General features: G+C 45.0%; 1 protein-coding gene across 2 annotated transcripts in view; it reads left to right on the top strand.

Moving 5' to 3' along the window:
* si:dkeyp-97b10.3 (caspase recruitment domain-containing protein 8) overlaps positions 1 to 19206 on the top strand; it is a 136279-nt gene extending 117073 nt beyond the window's left edge. For both annotated transcript variants that reach the window (XM_038816246.1, XM_038816245.1), the window contains exons 15-17: positions 1025 to 1102; positions 13289 to 13567; positions 18735 to 19206. In XM_038816246.1, coding sequence (XP_038672174.1) covers positions 1025 to 1102; positions 13289 to 13567; positions 18735 to 18757 — 380 coding nt within the window. In that variant the 3' untranslated portion in view covers positions 18758 to 19206. The remainder of the gene's footprint in view (positions 1 to 1024; positions 1103 to 13288; positions 13568 to 18734) is intronic.
* Positions 19207 to 19949: the final 743 nt, after the last annotated feature.

Here is a 19949-nt window from a genome sequence, read left to right as displayed (position 1 = left end):
TTTGATCCAGCAGCTACTTGAATTCTATCCATCTAAAGTAGTAGTTTACAATGATATAGAACATCATACCTCTGTGTACAAAAAGGTCCACCCCAAGAAGTTCCCTTAGTCTGGTGGGAAGGAAGATGACATCAGTGATTCTGTTGTCTCCTGACGATGAATAGCACAAGTGACATATCTTGATATCATCTCCTCCAGAGACTTTGCGAGACCTGGCCACCAAGCAGAATATTTTTCTCCGGCTCAATATTTCGTGATGTCCAAATATCTGTGGTGCAATCGAATATGCAAATTACGAAGAGGAATAGAGTAGGCCACTCAGGCCCTCGAGCCTGCTCTGCCATTCAGTCATATCATGGCTCTTCTAATTTTAACCCCAACGTCATATTACTGCCTAACCTCGATACTCTTTCACCCCTTTTCTTAGCAAGAATCCACCTACTTCTGCCTTTAAGATATTCAAAGACTCTGCCTCAACCACGGTGGAGCAGTGGTTAGCACTGCTGCCTCACGGCGCTGAGGACCCGGGTTCGAACCCGGGTCACTGTCCACGTGGAGATTGCACATTCTTCCCCTGTTTGCGTGGGTTTCGTCCCCACAACCCAAAGATGTGCCGGGTAGATGAATTGGCCATGCTAAATTGCCCCTTAATTGGAAAAAAAAGAATTGGGTACTCTGAAATTTTTTTTTAAAATGCAGGATATTTACTGAGTCAGCTGAGATATGGAAACCAGGAGCTTTATTAGGAAACGTCTTATTGTGCTGGCTCCAACTTACATGAGATTACAAGAAATAAATCAAACCAAGTAATATTGTGTCACTTCATATTACACAGTTAGAATTAACTCCTTATACCACATGAGCCTCATTTATATTTAACTTGTGTCAAATTTAGGAACACCTGTGAAATGCCTTCGGATGTTTTGCTACATTATAGGCCCTATAAAAATTCCTGCTATTGTTGTGTTTTTGTGAAAAATTAATTTTTCAATCAAGCGTTAGTGAATAATTCTTTGTCCTTCAGCAAACCGGAGAAGGAAATCAAACAATGACTACGCAATGGAAGAGATCAGTTCCAAACGACCACGATGCGGTGAAACAAGTACGGTACTTCAAAATATTCAATACAATTAAATAGTTAAACAGAATGTGTGCAAAAAGATGGAATGTAGTGTCGGAGCTAATTTATGAATTACAGTCACCATGATATTAGCCATTGACATGACATTCTAAACTACAAGGACTTTACTTACCAATGTGTCAGAACCCCTGAGATTACATTAAGTCTGGAATGTACTTCATGCACCTATTACACCTACTTTCAGTGATTTGCTCAGATGTCTTAGAGTGGCATTGCAGGAAGATAAATATTATCACTAAATGAAGCTTTGAGAGGGAGGTGGGATTTAATCGGGCCCGCAATAACAGGAAATGTGGTGGGTGGGGTAATATAATTAGGCGAGAGCTGAGATTTCGCTTTTCCGCTGGCAGGTTTGAGTTTTGAGGTGAACTCAGTGGAGTGCAGGGGCAGCACGGTGGCACAGTGGTTAGCATTGCTGCCTACGGCACTGAGGACCCGGGTTCGAATCCCGGCCCTGGGTCACTGTCCGTGTGGAGTTTGCATGTTCTCCCCGTGTCTGCGTGGGTTTCACCCCCACAACCCAAAAAGATGTGCAGGATAGGTGGATTGGCCACACTAAATTGCCCCTTAATTGGAAAAAATAATTGGGTACTCTAAATTTATTAAAAAAAAACTCAGTGGAGTGCTTGTGGCAGACTGGGTTTCATATCCCATGGTGGCTTCCTACTTGTAATATCAGGCATTCCACATGACAAATTAAAATATTTTGTAATCCATCTGCCTTCATGATAAAGCCAGCGGTCCACAAAAATCTCTTGCCATGCGGTTATTTTAGTTGAAAGGTGGCACGGTTGGTTTTGCGCAGTTGTCTGTGAAGTCAGCTGTCTTCCTTGTTGAACTCCAAGGCACAAGGGAGGGGGCAGGAGACTGGCAGCTTGCTTGGACTGATAAGGGTGAGGGGGAGATGTGGAGTGGGGTTTGAGACATGGGGAGGGAACCAAGGGAGTAGAGATGATGAGGTTGTGGGAATGATGGACCGAAGTGGTAAGGCCTTGGTGGGAACAATCAGTCAAGGTAAGAAAATTAGGGGTTTAAAGAATAGTGCTGGTACTGTCCACATGTGGGTCCATCTCAGGATGTAGGCTGGCAGCTAACAGTGGAGTGCTAACAGTGCTCTGAATTCACTGATCACATTTCAACTATCCCAAGCTGAAATCATTCTCAGAAAATGTCCTTTGCAATGCATAGGAGGGCAAAGAAGTTGAGCTTCAAAGTTCAGCAATGACCCACCAAGTGGTGAACACAACACTGTGCACTAACATGGGCTATCAATAAAAAGTGAACGCAAAGTGAACACTGTGCACTAACATGGGCTATCAATAAAAAGTGAACGCAAAGATACAACATTGGGTGGAATCTTCTGCTCTCGGGTGGCACAGTTGTTAGCACTGATGTCTCACAGCACAAGGGACCCAAGTTTAATTTCGGCCTTGTGTGACTGGAATTTGCACTTTCTCCCCGTGTCTGCGTGGCTTTCCTCCGGGTGCTCCAGTTTCCTTCCAAGCCTATAAATATGCAAATTAGGTGGATTGGCCATGCTAAATTGCCCCTAGTGTCCAGGGATGTGCAGATTAGGTGGGGTTAGAGGGATAGGTCACGGGAGTGTGCCTAGTTAGGGTGCTCTTTCAGAGGACTGGTGCAGACTAAATGGGCCGAATGGCCTCATTCTGCACTGTAGGAATTCTATAGAGCCTGGAGGCGCAAAGTGGAAATATAATTAGGAACAATGGTGGCGTACCTGAACCTCGCCTCCTTCCTGTCTGCCAAAATTACATTCTGGGTAGGAAAGTATATGGTTGACCTCTCCACCAATTCATGACCACTTAAGGGCCTTACCTTGCTGCCAATGGTATTAGCTCAGCCTGTCACTGCGCAGCATGTATGCTGTTGCTCGTTTTCGATCCCAACAGCATTGCAAATACTGTTGCTAATATTAATGATAATGTTGGTGAACAAGCCTTGCCTTATATCGATCAAATGACCACACAACCAGTTAGTTAGTTCAAAAGATGGTTTATTTACATACACAAGAATTACCTTGTCATGCAAACACAATATCTACTACGAGTTAAACTACACCTATCAGCTACAATAACCTGTACTTAACTTCAGGGTGACCGGCACTGTGCAAATGGATAAGTCCTTTATCTGGATTTCACTTGGCTGGTTCGAAGAAAGCAGCTCTGTCTCTGCTGAGCTCATCCGTCAGGTAGCGATCGTTGGTCTTGAACTTGGTTGGCTGTTCCTGCTATAATTGGTTTGGCACAGGCCGGATCCAAAAGAGACAGAACACATAGCTGTGCTCTTCTTTATCCCTCTGGGATTTTGCACTCTTTGGGCCGGTCCTTAATCTTGGACCCAATAGTTCGACAGGGCTCTGACCACTGTCTTCGATTTTGACCAATAAAGGGACGGGTGCCTTGGTGGCTGGACGGTCCTTAGAGGTCATTAACCTTGGCAGTTGGGCTCTCTGAGTAAAGGGAGTGGCGCCGATCAGTCTGTGGCTGTACCGGTTTCTTGATTGGAGTTCTATTGTCCTGGGAAAATTGGCGATTAAAATGCAAACGAGCGGGGTATTTCGATCAGGTCTGCTTACCTGTGTTTCAAATACACATAGGCTTTGTATCTGTCTGAGTCCTGGGTTGGCCATAATTCCCATGGTCCTTTGCAGGTGGCTATCTTAGATGGCCACAATGCCAACTAAAACCATGTGGCCAGCTTGTCACCTCCTCGGACAGTGGAATCCCTTGATCAAAGGCACTTGGTGCCTGGTCGAGGGACTGGAGGAATTTGGGGTGCCTGATGCTCTGATATGAGAGCCATGCCACACTACCCTTGCAGCCGACTCCCTGCACCTCTCTCCTCGTGACCCTCATCTGGTGAAACCACAATAGCCCCACATTACTTACCTGTTTACCTGGTTCCCTCTGCAATCACTCTTATACAGCCAACCCATACGTGCTGTACTGTGGATTGATGGTGGGTTACACTGGTGATAAACTTCCCCGCGTGATCGCAAGTGTTTACCATGTACGCCACCGGCACTTTCAATTTTAATTGCAATCGCTTGGGAACCAGCAAAAAGGACCAGAGTGGAAGTGGCTCCCACCTCCTGTTCCTCCATTGGGAATGGTGCACCAGTTAAAATTCTGCTCCTACGTGCTTAAGTATCTCCCCTAACCTTCTTTGTGCATTTAATTCACATCTAATACAGAAATCTAGAAATTTCCTAAAACTCAGGAGCTGAGGCTGAGCTCCCATTTTTGTGAGGATTACCAAGGGAGTGACAGAAATCATAAACAATTCATGGCACATTTCCTTCTTGCCTCAAGTTGCTGGGGTCTTCACTCTCTGCGAATTTCCCACCAAATTCTGGACCATCCCTGGCTGCTCAACTGCCTGATTGGCTCATGATTCAGCAGGCCTTTCCCCCAAAAATGCACAGTAGATCTGTCACTAGTTCCCCAGCAAGCAGGTAAGATCCTTGTTGCTTCCACAAGATTCCACCTATTTTCTCTGTATTTACTCTATTTAAACCCTTCAGAATTTTAAATAGCTCTACAAGTCTCCTCTTAGCCTCCTCAAGGCAGCCCTTGAGTGTGCATGAAATGTGGGCAGTAGGGAGATTATGGGTAGAGAGAACCTGGAAGTGAAGAAATAAGGATAAGGACAGGAAAGAAACTCAGGAAGCAAATGAATTCTGTGTGGAATAACATAATTAAGCAGCAATCTTTCATATCTGGAACTTCTGACCGACTGCCAAACATATAAAACTAATTATTCTACTTTATTGTTCAGGAGACATACAATTTCCCAAGATTATAATCAATTGGATTTGATTTGTCTGTAAGCCTGTATCAAGAATGGCACAGGCCTTTAATCTGCAGAAAACACATTTGAAGTGGCAGCAGAAACTTATGTGTAGAATGCTGAAAGTTGATGCCTTGCTGTGAATGCCCTTCTTCATTTATCGCAGCTACCAGTTTAAATTCACAATAGACGAAGAGCAGTTCCTCAGAAGGGATAACGTCAAAGATAAACTTGAGGCGAGCAGATGAGGAAGACCCCAGGATTGCTGCCCTTCTCTATGCTGAATTATTTGATCTCTGCCAGGGAGTGGTAGGTGGGCTTCATGTATCGTTGAACTAAGGAGAGTTGAATATCAATCAGCTTCCACACAATTGATAATTATGAAGTGACCTCTGCTGGAGAGTGTGTGTGAATGTTAGCAGAAGACAGCAGAGAGCCTAGATGAGATCAATAGCTGTCTGACGTTTACAGCTTGAGTTTGTGCATGAGGACTGGGTACTTAGGGCAGATGCTGGAGAGTGACTGGTGTCTGCGGAACCACTCCTTAACCTGAACCAACATGTTTAGGAAAGAAGAGAAAATTGGAGAACAAAAACTCTGCAAGTCTCTTTATCACTTTAATTGATGAGCAAATGTGCATTATTAAAAAAGAGAAAGAATGGGCAGCACGATGGCACAGTGGTTAGCACTGCTGCCTCACGGCGCTGAGTTCCCAGGTAGATCCCGGCCCTGGGTCATTGTCCGTGTGGAGTTTGCACATTCTCCCCGTGTTTGCGTGGGTTTCGCCCCCACAACCCAAAGATGTGCAGGGTAGCTGGATTGGCCACACTAAATTGCCCCTTAATTGAAAAGGATGAATTGGGTACTCTAAATTTATTTTTAATAAAAAGAGAAAGAAGGCAGCACAACTAAAAAGTCTTAGGATGGAATTTTGACCCCCTATAACAGGTGCAAACCCAACCCATCTCCAACCAGCCCACTTCCTGTTTTAATGGAGGTGGGATGGGGTTTGGAAGGACTGCAGGCAACCAGCCTACTCCCAGAAGCCAAGTTGACAATTTAAATATTATAAGGAGGCTGTGCATCTGATATTTGAGCAGCATATTAAATTTAACACCAGCTAGTCGGGTTTCCCAGGCCTCGGGGAAATAGTTGGCTAAGAGGAGGCAAGAACTCGTGAAACAAGAAGCTACATGAAATTAAATGAAATGAAAATCGGTTATTGTCACAAGTAGGCTTCAAATGAAGTTACTGTGAAAAGCCCCTAGTCGCCACATTCCGACGCCTGTTCGGGGAGGCTGGTACGGGAATTGAACCGTGCTGCTGGTCCGCCTTGGTCTGCTTTAAAAGCCAGCTATTTAGCCCAGTTTGCTAAACCAGCCCCACGTATCTGTAATAATTCCAGGAGGTGTTGAATGAAAGACCAATCTTGTTTATTTTAAACAGAAAATAAAGCCGCTAACATGGCTCACAAAGCGAACGTCCTAGCCCAAGGCTATCGGGAACTGCCGGGTCTGGGAGCTAGATTTAAAGGTCCTACTAACGAACCTCAGCTGGGTGGCCATGGCCCACTCACCACGGGAACTCATATTCTATGAAGACCATGGGGATATCAATCCGCGATTCCCCCTTGTGAGGGTTATCACATTCCCCCTCCTCATGTCTGAATCATCCCCCTTGCTTCCGCGGCAATAAGGCCTGTTTTGTCATTGGGCACAAGGCCACGAGTCGGCGGTAGGTGGAGCTGGATCTTTATTAGGGCAACCGTAGGGGTGCTGACGCAGTTTAGTTGCATCGTTTCATCCTCTACAGGCTGACAGACTTATAAGGCCCAGGCATTGGGCAGATTTAGCTTCTGTCCTGGGCAGCATGTGTGCTGCTGACTCTGGCAGCCTTGCCTGGACCGTGTCCTTTTTCCACACTTACAGCAGCCTTGTGTGCATGACACTTGTAGTCCTCCAGGGAAGCGTCCCTGGTACTTCTAGAGTTAACTGGCTGTATTTTGAGATGCTAGATTGTCCCAGCTGAATGTTGAGTTGGTGGTGGGTGAGGCATTTGGGAGGCTTCGCTGGGAATGCTGTTTTATCTGTTTGAGCCCCCACACCCCAGCCAGCCTGAGAACAGACTGTCCCATCATCTCTTGAAATTCTTGGGCCCCTTTCTCAGTGTTCTCCAAAGATAGTGCTAATACTGTCGCCCTTTTGAGGTCTAGGGTGGGTTTTGCCGACAGTTCTTTTTGTATCATGACATTATTGATCCCACACACTAGCTGATCGTATAGCACCTCGATCAGGGATGGTCCAAACTCGCAGTGTTTGGCCAGCTTTCATAATCTAGCCAGGAATTCTGTCACAACTTTCCCAGGGGTCCTCCCGGCCATGTTGAATCAGTAGCACTGGAGGATTTGGATCATAATGGTTCTTTACTAGATCCACACACTTATGCAATTTTTTAGTCTCAGGGGCAGCAGAATAAGCTAAACTTTGAATAATGCTGAACATTGAACAGTACGCTGTCTTCCTGTTTCTCCTTCCAAAATGAATCACCTCACACTTTTCTGCATTAAACTCCATTTGCCACCTCTCAGCCCAGCTCTGCAGCTTATCGATGTCCCTCTGTAACCTGCAGCATCCTTCCGCACTGTCCACAACTCCACCGACTTTAGTGTCATTTGCAAATTTACTCACCCATCCTTCAATGTCCTCCTCCAAGACATTTCTAAAAATGACAAACAGTAGTGGCCCCAAAACAGATCCTTGTGGTACACCACTAGTAACTGAACTCCAGGCTGAACATTTCCCATCAACCACCACCCTCTGTCTTCTTCCAGCTAGCCAATTTCTGATCCAAACTGCTAAATCACCTTGAATCCCATGCCTCCATATTTTCTGCAATAGCCTACGTTGGGAACCTTATCAAACGCTTTACTGAAATCCATATACACCACATCAACTGCTTTACCCTCGTCCACCTGTTTGGTCACCTTCTTAAAGAACTCAATAAGGTTTGTGAGGCATGACCTACCCTTCACAAAACCGTGTTGACTATCCCTAATCAAATTATTCCTTTCTAGATGATTATAAATCCTATTTCTTATAAACCTTTCGAAGACTTTGCCCACAACAGAAGTAAGGCTCACTGGTCTATAGTTACCGGGGTTGTCTCTACTCCCCTTCTTGAACAAGGGGACAACATTTACTATCCTCCAGTCTTCTGGCACTATTCCTGCAGACAATGACGACATAAAGATCAAAGCCAAAGGCTCAGCAATGTCCTCCCTAGCTTCCCAGAGAATCCTAGGATAAATCCCATCTGGCCCAGGGGACTTATCTATTTTCACACTTTCCAGAATTGCTAACACCTCCTCCTTATGAACCTCAAGCCCTTCTAGTCTAGTAGCCTGTATCTCAGTATTCTCCTCGGCAACATTATCTTTTTTCTGTGTGAATGCTGACAAAAAATATTTAGCACCTCTCCTATCTCCTCGGACTCCACGCACAACTTCCCACTACTGTCACCTTCCCTGGCCCTACTCTTACCCTAGTCATTCTTTTATTCCTGACATATCTATAGAAAGCTTTAGGGTTATCCTTGATCCAACCTGCCAAAGACTTTTCATGTCCCCTCCTGGCTCTTCCTAGCTCTCTCTTTAGGTCCTTCCTAGCTAGCTTGTAACTCTCGAGCGCCCTAACTGAACCTTCACGTCTCATCTTTACATAAGCCTCCTTCTTCCTCTTGACAAGTGTTTCAACTAGTTTAGTAAACCACGGTTCCCTCGCTCGACCACTTCCTCCCTGCCTGACAGGTACATACTTATCAAGGACACGCAGTAGCAGTTCCTTGAACATGCTCCACATTTCAATTGTGCCCATCCCCTGCAGTTTCCCTCCCCATCCGATGCATCCTAAGTCTTACCTCATCGCATCATAATTGCCTTTCCCCTGCGGTATATACCTATCCCTTTCCATCACTAAAGTAAACGTAATCAAATTGTGGTTACTATCACCAAAGTGCTCACCTACCTCCAAATCTTAACACCTGTCCTGGTTCATTACCCAGTACCAAATCCAATATGGCCTCACCTCTCGTTGGCCTATCTACATACTGTGTCAGGAAACCCTCCTGCACACATTGGACAAAAACGGACCCATCTAAAGTACTCGAACTATAGCGTTTCCGGTCAATATTTGGAAAGTTAAAGTCCCCCATAACAACTACCTGTTACTTTCGCTCCTATACAGAATCATCTTTGCAATCCTTTCCTCTACATCTCTGGAACTTTTCGGAGGCCTATAGAAAACCGCGAACAGGGTGACCTCTCCTTTCCTGTTTCTAACCTCGGCTCATACTACCTCAGTAGACGAGTCCTCATCAAACGTCCTTTCTGCCACCGTAATACTGTCCTTGACTAACAATGCCACCCCTCCCCCTCTTTTACCACCTTTCCTGAGCTTACTGAAATATCTAAACCCCGGCACCTGCAACCATTCCTGACCCTGCTCTATCCATGTCTCCGAAATGGCCACAACATCGAAGTCCCAGGTACCAACCCATGCCGCAAGTTCACCCACCTTATTCCGGATGCTCCTGGCATTGAAGTAGATACACTTTAAACCACCTTCCTGCCTGCCGGTACACTCCTGCAACCTTGAAACCTTACTCATGACCTCACTACTCTCAACGTCCTATATACTGGAGCTACAATTCAGGTTCCCAACCCCCTGCTGAACTAGTTTAAACCCTCCCGAAGAGCATTCGTAAATTTCCCCCCAGGATATTGGTACCCCTCTGGTCCAGGTGAAGACCATCCCGTTTGTAGAGGTCCCACCTACCCCAGAATGAGCCCCAATTATCCAGGTATCTGAAATCCTCCCTCCTGCACCATCCCTGTAGCCACATGTTCAACTGCTCTCTCTCTCCCTATTCCTCGTCTCGCTAGCACGTGGCACGGGTAACAACTCAGAGATAATAACTCTGTTTGTTCTAGCTCTAAGTTTCCATCCTAGCTCCCTGAATTCTTGCCTTACATCACTATCCCTTTTCCTACCTATGTCGTTGGTGCCTATTTGGACCACAACTTGGGGCTGCTCCCGCTCCCCCTTAAGGATCCCGAAAACACGATCCGAGACATCACGGACCCTGGCACCTGGGAGGCAACACACACACCGCGAGTCTCTCTCGTTCCCACAGAATCTCCTATCTATCCCCCTAACTATGGAGTTGTTCCAACGACATTAGTCTCCAATGACTAATGCTCTACTCCTCTCCCCCTTCCCTTCTGAGCAACAGGGACAGACTCTGTGCCAGAGACCTGTACCCCATGGCTTACCCTTGGTAGGTTGCCCTCCACACCAGTATCCAAAGCGGTATACTTGTTACTAAGGGGAACGACCACAGCGGATCCCTGTACTGACTGCTTCCTCCAAGTCCCTCTCACCGTCACCCATCTATCTTCATTCTTCGGAGTAACTACATCCCTGAAGCTACTATCTATGACCACCTCTGCCTCCCGAATTATCCGAAGTTCATCCAACTCCAGCTCCAGTTCCCTAACACGGTTTCTGAGGAGCTGGAGATGGGTGCACTTCCCACAGGTGAAATCAGCAGGTACACTGACAGCATCCCTCACCTCAAACATTCTGCAGGAGGAACATTGCACTGCCTTCCCTGCCATCCCCTCTAGATAAAACAAGAAAAAGGAAAGGAAGAGCTTACCTGATATTCACTCAGCCCCTTTGGTTAGAGGAGGTAGAAAGGTGGGGGACACTACAAGTGTAGTGTCTTGGGTTTAGCAACCGCCCAACTTATAAACAGGTACTACACACCTTCCCAGAAATCCCCACTGCCGACTTCCGGTTTCCTGCTACTCTGAAACAAAAAAAAAGCAACTCCAAGAAAAAAAAGTTAGTTAAAAAACAAAGGCCGCTTCTCCTGTAAGGTAAGTTTTTAAAGCGGGAAACTTACCTTCCCGACAGACCCCTGGTTACTGCTCTCGCTGCTAGCGCTGAACAACTGTCAGTCCTTTCTATTCCCTTGGCGTGGAAGAAGTATCGTATGCATTCGGCATACTGGGCACAGTCCCCCATGTCTGCATCATAAGGCTTGAGCTGCTCAAACAGGGCATTTCCCGGGTTTTCTTTTTGCTTTGTTTCTTACCGGAGTTTGGAAAAGGCTGCTTAGAATCCCGCGCTTGATCCTCATCACCAATGTAATAATTCCAAAAGTGTGGAGTCAAAGGCTATAGTGGTTTATTTTAAACTGAAAATAAAGTCTCTACTGCAGTACACAAATCAAATGTCCCAGCCCAGGACAATCAGGAACTGCCGGCCTGGGTTGGGAGCTGCATTTAAAGATCTTGCTAATGAGCCCAGCTGGGTGGGCCTCTACCTGCTCACCACGGGAACTCGTATTTTACGAAGCCCATTGGGGGATCAATCAGTGATTTCCTGGGGTCCTCAAGAGGGTTATCACTATGTCTTGCCACTTTAAAAAAAAATCATTTTACAGGATGTTGGTTATGTCAGCATTTATTGCCCATCCCTAGTTGCCCTTCAGAAGGTGGTGCTGAGTTCCCTTCTTGAACCGCTGCAGTGCTTGAGGTGTAGGTACACCAACAATGCTGTTAGGGAGAGAGTTCCTGCATGTAGCCCAGTGACGGTGAAGGAACTGCGATATATTTCCAAGTCAGGGTGCTGAGTGACTTGGAGGGGAGCCTCCAGGTGGTGGGGTTCCCAGGTATCTGCTGCTCTTGTCCTTCTAGATGTGAGTGGTCATGGGGTTGGAAGGTGTTGTCTAACGGGCCTTGGTCAGTTACTGAAGTGCATCTTGTAGATAGAACACATGGCTGCCACTGTTCGTCGGTGGTGGAGGGTCTGAATGTTTGTGGAACGGCGAGCAATCAAGCGGGCTGCTTTGTCCTAGATGGTGTCAAGCTTCTTGAGCGTCATTGCAGCTGCACCCAGCCAGGCAAGTGGAGAGTATTCCATTACACTCCTGACTTGTGCCTTGTGGACAGACTTTGGGGGGGTCAGGAGGTGCGTTACTCGCCGTAGGACTCCTAGTCTTTGACCTCCCTGGTAGCCACAGTATTAATGTGTCTAGTCCAGTTCAGTTTCTGATCAATGGTAACCCCCAGGACGTTGATTGTGTGGGAATCAGCGATGGTAATGCCATTGAATGTCAAGGGGTGGGGTTAGATCCTCTCTTGTAGGAGATGGTCATTTTTTGGTCCTTGTGTGGCGCAAATGGAACTTACCTGCTGAATCCAATTCATCCTCTGCACCCACCCACCATGTTCAGGCATTCCACCCCCACCCCGAGGCCCTTCAGATCTCCTTCACCAACCACCCTTGTGATTCCCACCACAAATAATCCATTACCCCCACCAATTCTTCTGATCTCACCCACCCGAGATCATCCTAATGGGCAGTACGGTGGTAGCACACGTGGTTAGCAATGTGGCTTCACAGCGCCAGAGTCCCAGGTTCGATTCCATGCTTGGTCACTGTCTGTGCTGAGTCTGCACATCCTCCCCGTGTCTGCGTGGGTTTCCTCCGGGTGCTCCGGTTTCCTCCCACAGTCCAAAGACGTGCAGGTTAGGTGGATTGGCCATGCTAAAATGCCCTTACTGTCCAAAAAGGTTAGGAGGGGTTATTGGGTTACGGGGATAGGGTGGAAGTGAGAGCGTAAATGGGTCGATGTAGACTCGATGGGCCGAATGGCCTCCTTCTGCACTGTACGTTCTATGTAATCTGCCCCAAGACTTCCACTCCCATCCACAAGGCTTCTGATCTCACATCTCTATGAGCAATCTCTGACTCTTTTGTGCTTTTTGGCCTCCAATCGCTCACCTCTCCCCGCCCCCCACCACCCCTTTCCCTTTGACCACCAATCTATCCCCTTGCCAACCTTTCCAATCTCTCCCTCCTTTGACTGTGGCCTGGTGCTGACTGCTTAACTCCAGTTAAATGAATGCCTTGTGAACACTGACCTGAAACATGCACCAAACCTTTGTAAAGTAGGAACAGATTTGAAGTAAAATATTTGTTTTGCTTGTCAATAATTAAAAAGAAAGTTAGAACGAGCACTCAATATTTAATCACCGTGATCCGGTGAGATTGACACACTTTACAATTTTTCCACAATACGCAATTCAAGTGCTTTGATTTAGCTTAGTAATGAACACAAACCCACAGTGCATCAATCCTGAAGTCAAGACGCCAGCAGTTTACACCTGATTTGTAATGTAGTTATGAAGTTTGTTTTTAACAATTTATTGAAGCTTTACAAATGATTCTATTGTTGCTAATTCATTTTAATGTATTTACTTTGCACCAGCTGGACAAACATGCAATAAGAATATTATCACAGAGCAGCAGTTAATGAAGTTTGCTGAAAAAGTGGGGAGTAATTGGCAAATCTTTGCCATTAGTTGTCTCGATCTGCAATCCCAAGATATTGAGAAAATTAAGGAAGAAAAAGAACCGCCTACAGTCCAAATATTTAAAATGTTGCAAACATGGAAAAATAAGGAAATGGACAATGCAACTCCTTCCAATCTTCAGAGAAAACTCACAGATGCTAGCATTGAACCTGAAGCCAGGATTCTCCTAGAAGGTACAGAAAAATGTTTTTGTTGTAATTCATTGAGATGTTTCAGAACGATTGAAATGAAATGAAATGAAAATCGCTTATTGTCACAAGTAGGCTTCAAATGAATTTACTGTGAAAAGCCCCGAGTCGCCACATTCCGGCGCCTGTTCGGGGAGCCTGGTACGGGAAAGTACCAAGTTCCTTTTACAAATTTACAGTGGCTTGCCACACCTTTCTCAATGCAATTTGAGACAAGATGCGACAATTTTCTTTGTGGAATTATTTTACAGTGCAGAAGGAGACAATTCGGCCCATCAAGTCTGCACCGGCTCTTTGAAAGAGAACCCTACTTAAGCTTAAGCCTACCCCTCCACCCTATCCTAGTAACCCAACCTAACCTTTTGGACACTAAGGGGCAATTTAGCATGGCCAATCCACTTAATCTGCACATCTTTGGACTGTGGGAGGAAACCAGAGCACCCGGAGGAAACTCACGCAGACATGGGGAGAAAGTGTAAACTCCACACAGACCGTCACCCGAGGCCGGAATTGAATCCAGCTGTGAGACAGTGCTAGCCACTGTGCCACTGTCTTGTTTTAAATCTCCCCTGCAATCCCGTAATGGTTATTATTTAGCAGTTATCAGTCTCTCAGTTGGAGTTAATTCATAATTAGAACAATTAAACTTTCTTGATGTCATAACTCCCACATCTAATGCTACATCTAATAACTGGGTGACACAGTGGTTAGCATTGCTGCTAACAGTGCTGGTTCAAATCCGGCCTTGGGTGGTTGTGTGGAGTTTGCAAGTTTTCCCCATTTCTGCGTGCGTTTCCTCCGGGTGCTCCAGTTTCCTCCCACAGTCCAAAGATGTGCAGGTTAGGTGGATTCATAGAATTTACAGTGCATAAGGAGGCCATTTGGCCCATTGAGTCTGCATCGGCCCTTGGAAAGAGCACCCCACTTAAACCCATGCCTCCACCCCATCCCAGTAACCCCACCTAACGTTTCGGACATTAAGGGGCAATTTAGCATGTCCAATTCACCTAATCTATGCCACATTGCCCCTTAATTGTCCAAAGATGCACAGGTTAGCTTAAGGGGTTTTTGGGATAGGGGGAAAATGGGCTTCTGTGGAGTGCTCTTTCAGAGGGTCGCTGCAGACTGGATGGACTGAATGGCCTCCTTCTGCACTGTAGAGATTCCATGAATTTATGCACTCAATACTAGGTTTAGTGGGAGAAGGCTGGCTGCTGGGGAGGGTCCCACTGTGGGCCCAGTCCCATGCCAGTTAACTACCATGGGCATTTAGATTATGCTGTGTGCAGATACATTTAATAACTGAGCTATGCTGACTGGTGAGCGAATTAAACCATTGAAAAATCCCGAGTGCACTAATCAAGGATCGCAATGTTTTATATTGATCATTACAAATACAAGAAGAAGACAGAAGTAGCCAAGAAATTTATATACAAGCCGAACTTATAATATAATCTACACAAGTAGATAAGGTTAGGTGAATTGGCAATGATAAATTGCCCTTAGTGTACAAAATTGCACTTAGTGTTGGGTGGGGTTACTGGGTTATGGGATAGGGTGGAGGTGTTGACCTTGGGTCGGGTGCTCTTTCCAAGAGCCGGTGCAGACTCGATGGGCCAAATGGCCTCCTTCTGCACTGTAAATTCTATGATAACGTAGGCAGTTTTTAAACCTTGATGCTGTTGCTGATTTCAGATCTCAGAGGTTGATTACATAAATAAACGCAGATAGTTTGCCTCTGATTTGATGGGTAATAAAACAACAGTCTTTCGAAATCCCCAAAACGGCCTCGTCAATTAATCAAATTTGCTGCTCAGCTAAATTTTCTAGTTTCCCCACTGTACAGAGCTCTTTTACTGTCCTTGATCACTACCTCACCACTTAAGTGAATGCGGCATGAAATCAACAATATTGCAGACAGGTCCTGACAGGCCAGGATTTTGCTGCTGAAGCTAACAAATACATGTCGCGCTAACTTGTCAGTGGAAACTCAGAAGAAGTAGAATTTCTATTCACAGCCTTTGAAATAAAAATTGAGTGGGGATATTGAAACCTTTCATTTCAGCAATGAAACACATCTCCCAAAGAGACAGTAACACTGAGCATCAAAGCAGAGAGGTAGTGTGTTGGAGATTGCAGGATTCATAACCTATCCTCTCAATCACTATATTAAACTCACCACACGCAAGTGAGGGTGGTGCTCATTTTGTCAACATACTCCCTTCCATATTATTGTATAGAATGGCCACTGAAATCAGAAAAATCATGTTCAGGAGGACAGAATAAGAGGAAAGTGTATTGGATTTAAAAGTATGAGCCTGGCGTTTCCATTTGTTTGTGTTTTGCCTTAAATCTGAAGTTGAGTACAAAAACCTGAGGAATTTTAAGCGCAAATAATGTGGATCGCAACTGGAGGTTACAGAGCAATCTTTTGTACAAGTTTAGATAACTTTGTGCTAAAATCTGCCCCTTCCCACAAAATCAGCCACAGCTCAAGAACAAATGGATCCATGTTGGACGTTCCTGCTCATTGCGCTCGTTTGTAGGCCTTCGGGGAGACTTTACAAAAATAAATTGGATCTTTGGGGTGCAAGAACACTTACTGATACATTTGAAAACCTTTTGAATGCAATTTTGTCTTCTTTGCTAAAAGAAAATGACTGCCATGCCCCAATACAACAAATAAATGCTTCTTTATAATTTTAAAAATCACTTTCGGTTCTTTGAAGTTGCGTTAATGACAGATGATGGATGACACAGATTAAAATGCTTTTTTTTTGTGACCAACCCATTTTCAGCTACATCACACTGCATCAAATTACTGCTCTTCACTATATCAAGAAGTATTGTTTAATGTAGCTTTTTTAAAATTATGTTTTAAAACACTGCCTGATTGTGATGGTACATAGCAGGTATCACAATCAGTTAGACACAATTGAATTTGAGCAGAAGTTGCAAAAGAAAATGCTTCTCAAAACTTGTTGAACTTTGAACGTAATTTGGGCCAGATCGCTAATTGCTCCCAGAGTGGAAATTCTATACCCATGATAAATTTGTCACATAAATGACACGTTCTTCTCAAAACATTTATATTCGAGCTTAGTGGAAATATTTATTACACTTACATTAAGTTGCAGTAAACTAACATAATTTGAATATGAAACAATTATGTTTACTGATTTCATAGTGATTAAATTACTAATATTTATCAAAACATTGCAGTTTTCTGTAGTGAAGTTGAATGATTCTTGAACAGGAGCATTTGCCCTCAATGTCCACAGGGATTGTCCCAATTTCCTGCATAACTTTAGTAGTAGAACAGTGAGGTCCTTAGATAACGGCTGCTTCGATTCTCTTACGGCATTTCTCCAAAACTTTATCTCCTGTTAACGTTACGGCAGGAGATCAGGTGAACTCCCAAACAAATTCAGAGCCATTATAGACTGAACCTTAACTCTGTGCAGATGGATAGGTTTTGAATGAATTAGTATCACACCCATTGCATGCGATTTTTAGCCCACACTCACTGTCTGCGGGATTGGCAGTGCAATCTGAAAACCTTGCGAGAATCGGGAAATGTGATTCTTGCCGGAAAGATCACATTTTCCAATTTTCCTCAGCACGGTAGCACAGTGGTTAGCACGGTAGCTTCACAGCTCCAGGGTCCCAGATTCGATTCCCGGCTTGGGTCACTGTCTGTTTGGAGTCTGCACGTTCTCCCCATGTGTGCGTGGGTTTCCTCCCACAGTCCAAAGCTGTGCAGGTTAGTTGGATTGGCCATGATAAATTGTCCTTAGTGTCCAAAAAGGGTAGGTGGGGTTACGGGGAAATGGTGGATGCGTGGGCTTGGGTAGGGTGCTCTTTCCAAGGGCCGGTGCAGACTCGAATGGCCTCTTTTTGCACTGTAAATTCTATGATTCTCACTCGGCGGCAACGTCACAAGATTCACACCCACAAAGGGCATGAATCTCATTTCAAAAATTTGCATTGATTCCAATGTTTTTAGCCATCCGTCCATCACATGATTCCCCTCAATAAATATTCATAAAGGGCAGCACGGTGGCCTAGTGGTTAGCACAACCGCCTCACGGCGCTGAGGTCCCAGGTTCGATCCCGGCTCTGGGTCACTGTCCGTGTGAAGTTTGCACATTCTCCCCGTGTCTGCGTGGGTTTAGCCCCCACAACCCAAAAAAATGTGCAGGGTAGGTGGATTGGCCACACTAAATTGCCCCTTAATTGGAAAAAATAATTGGGTAATCTAAATTTATAAAAAAAAAAGAGAAATAAATATTCATAAGGTTTACAAATGTTTTGGCCAAACGTGAGGCAATTAAGGCGATTCCTCCCGTGGCACAGAGGTATGTATAGTCCCGATGGGGTAGAGGGTCATTCCTGGCAGTGCTCTGATACTGCGGGGCTGGCACAGTGCCAACCTGGAAGTGCCACCTTGTGTCACTGGCAGTGCCAGGGCAGGGCCGTCCAATGGGGGTGGGGGGGCATTGAATTGTGATGCCGTGCGAGGGCAACTATTTTTCTATGGTGGATGTGGGGGGGGGGGGGGGGGGGGGGGGGGGGGGGGTTCAATGCCGGCAGTGGGTATTGGCTAGTGTAGTGATGGTGGGAGAGCGGAACTCCGAGGATTGTTGGGAGAGAGAGAGGGGGGGGGGGGGGGGGGAGATAACTGTGATGGGGGCTAGGGGCCATTAGGCTGCAGGGCTGATCAGGATGCCCTTTACAAATGGCACCCTGATCTCTTTGGAACCGGTGGCCGCCTCTATGAGGCTCTGGCATGCCAGACTGACGGCGTAAACCTCGCCCACTGATTTTCATTCTGTATCAGAGGCTCAAGATTTGGCAAGAAAACTGGTCTGTGCAACTGAAGAGTTTACAATGTGAGCCTGACACTTTGCCAAATTCTGGTAAGATCCCCCCCTTTTGAGTTTTCATTATATTTTTGGAAACATAATTGGAAAGGACAGTGGCTATAATTTGAATACTCTTCATCCGGAAACTTTGTAAGCTCTGTACCACCGGTTCAAGCCATTGTTTGAGTATAAATAAAGTGGGATTCTCCTGTTTGTCCATGGCTTTTTTTTGTTCTCTTTCTTAGTTCATTTTACAACCATTTTGCTTTTTATGTTGTCTTTCCCAGGTTTCTGTAATCAGCAAGGATAAATGAGGAACACGATGAGTGGACTATGTGAGGAGAAGTCTTTAAGGTCCATTATGTAACCATTGCCACAATCATTTGGAGTTTGCTTATTTGCAGATTACATTTTTCTACATTGTCAATTTAGTAAAATAACTCCCACAAAATTCAAATAAGACTTCAATTTTTGTATATTATTATTTGAACAAAGAATCTCTGCAATTAAGTTACTTTTACAGAAGAACTAAATAAATTGGTGCATGTATATATTCCTTCCTTTAAAAATGTAGACCATTGTTCATTTGTATATATTGTAAAGTTTTTTTTAAACTAAAAGATGTAAAATGTCATTGCAATTGTACAGAGACCTATTTTGAGTGCCTGGAAGGCATACTTTTAAATAGATGTTTAGAATTTTAGTCACAAGCACCTCTTTTTCATTGAGAAATGAAAATAAAATCAAGTTTCATATGAAGCATATGGGATCTTTCTTTCTAATGCAAACATGGACCAACCATGGCTCACAGGCTACATTCAGCCGAAGGAAGCTTCTAACCTGGTCCACAGCTGCCCCAAGGAAAGCACTTACCCCAAATTAACACGTCATCCACTCAGTCAGTATCATATAGGCGATACATACACACGCATAAGAAGATTGAATACAGGTATGTGGTGAATGTAATATAGTTGTATATGTTAATTCACACTGTCTTTGTAAGCGCAGTAGCGCTATCCTACCACTAGGGGGAGTAGCGCTGGAGCACTCAGGAACTTGTACTGGGCTCCACCCTTGGCTCCGCCCACGACTCCTCCCCCTAGTGCAGCTGTATAAATACCCATGTCCAGAGTCAGCCTGGGTCACTACGAGTTCATCGACAGGTAACAGGCTGGCTCTGAAGTAAGTCGATTAAAGCCTAGTTTCACATTGGAAACACGTGTCTGGTGAATTGATGGTTCCATCAAGGTAAAAATAGCACACTTGTACAGATTACAGTTAATTCAGTCTCTGATTTATGATTTGCAGTCTCCCACATGGCAAGCCCGTGGTTACTTGAATGGATTTGATGATTTAAAGTTGAAATGTTGATCTTGTAAAGTGAAGGTGAGTGAGTGACACCAATGAGTGTGAGTAACTGTCTGTGTGTGTCGAGCGCTAGGGTGGCCAGTATCTGACTTTGTACCTGACACTGGTTATTATCTAGTCTAGCTACTTCCTGG

This window comes from Scyliorhinus canicula, chromosome 13 (genome assembly GCF_902713615.1).
Source record: "Scyliorhinus canicula chromosome 13, sScyCan1.1, whole genome shotgun sequence".
Taxonomy (NCBI): domain Eukaryota; kingdom Metazoa; phylum Chordata; class Chondrichthyes; order Carcharhiniformes; family Scyliorhinidae; genus Scyliorhinus; species Scyliorhinus canicula.
The sequence above is the reverse complement of the archived record's forward strand: the minus strand, read 5'-3'. Positions and strand labels throughout refer to the sequence as shown.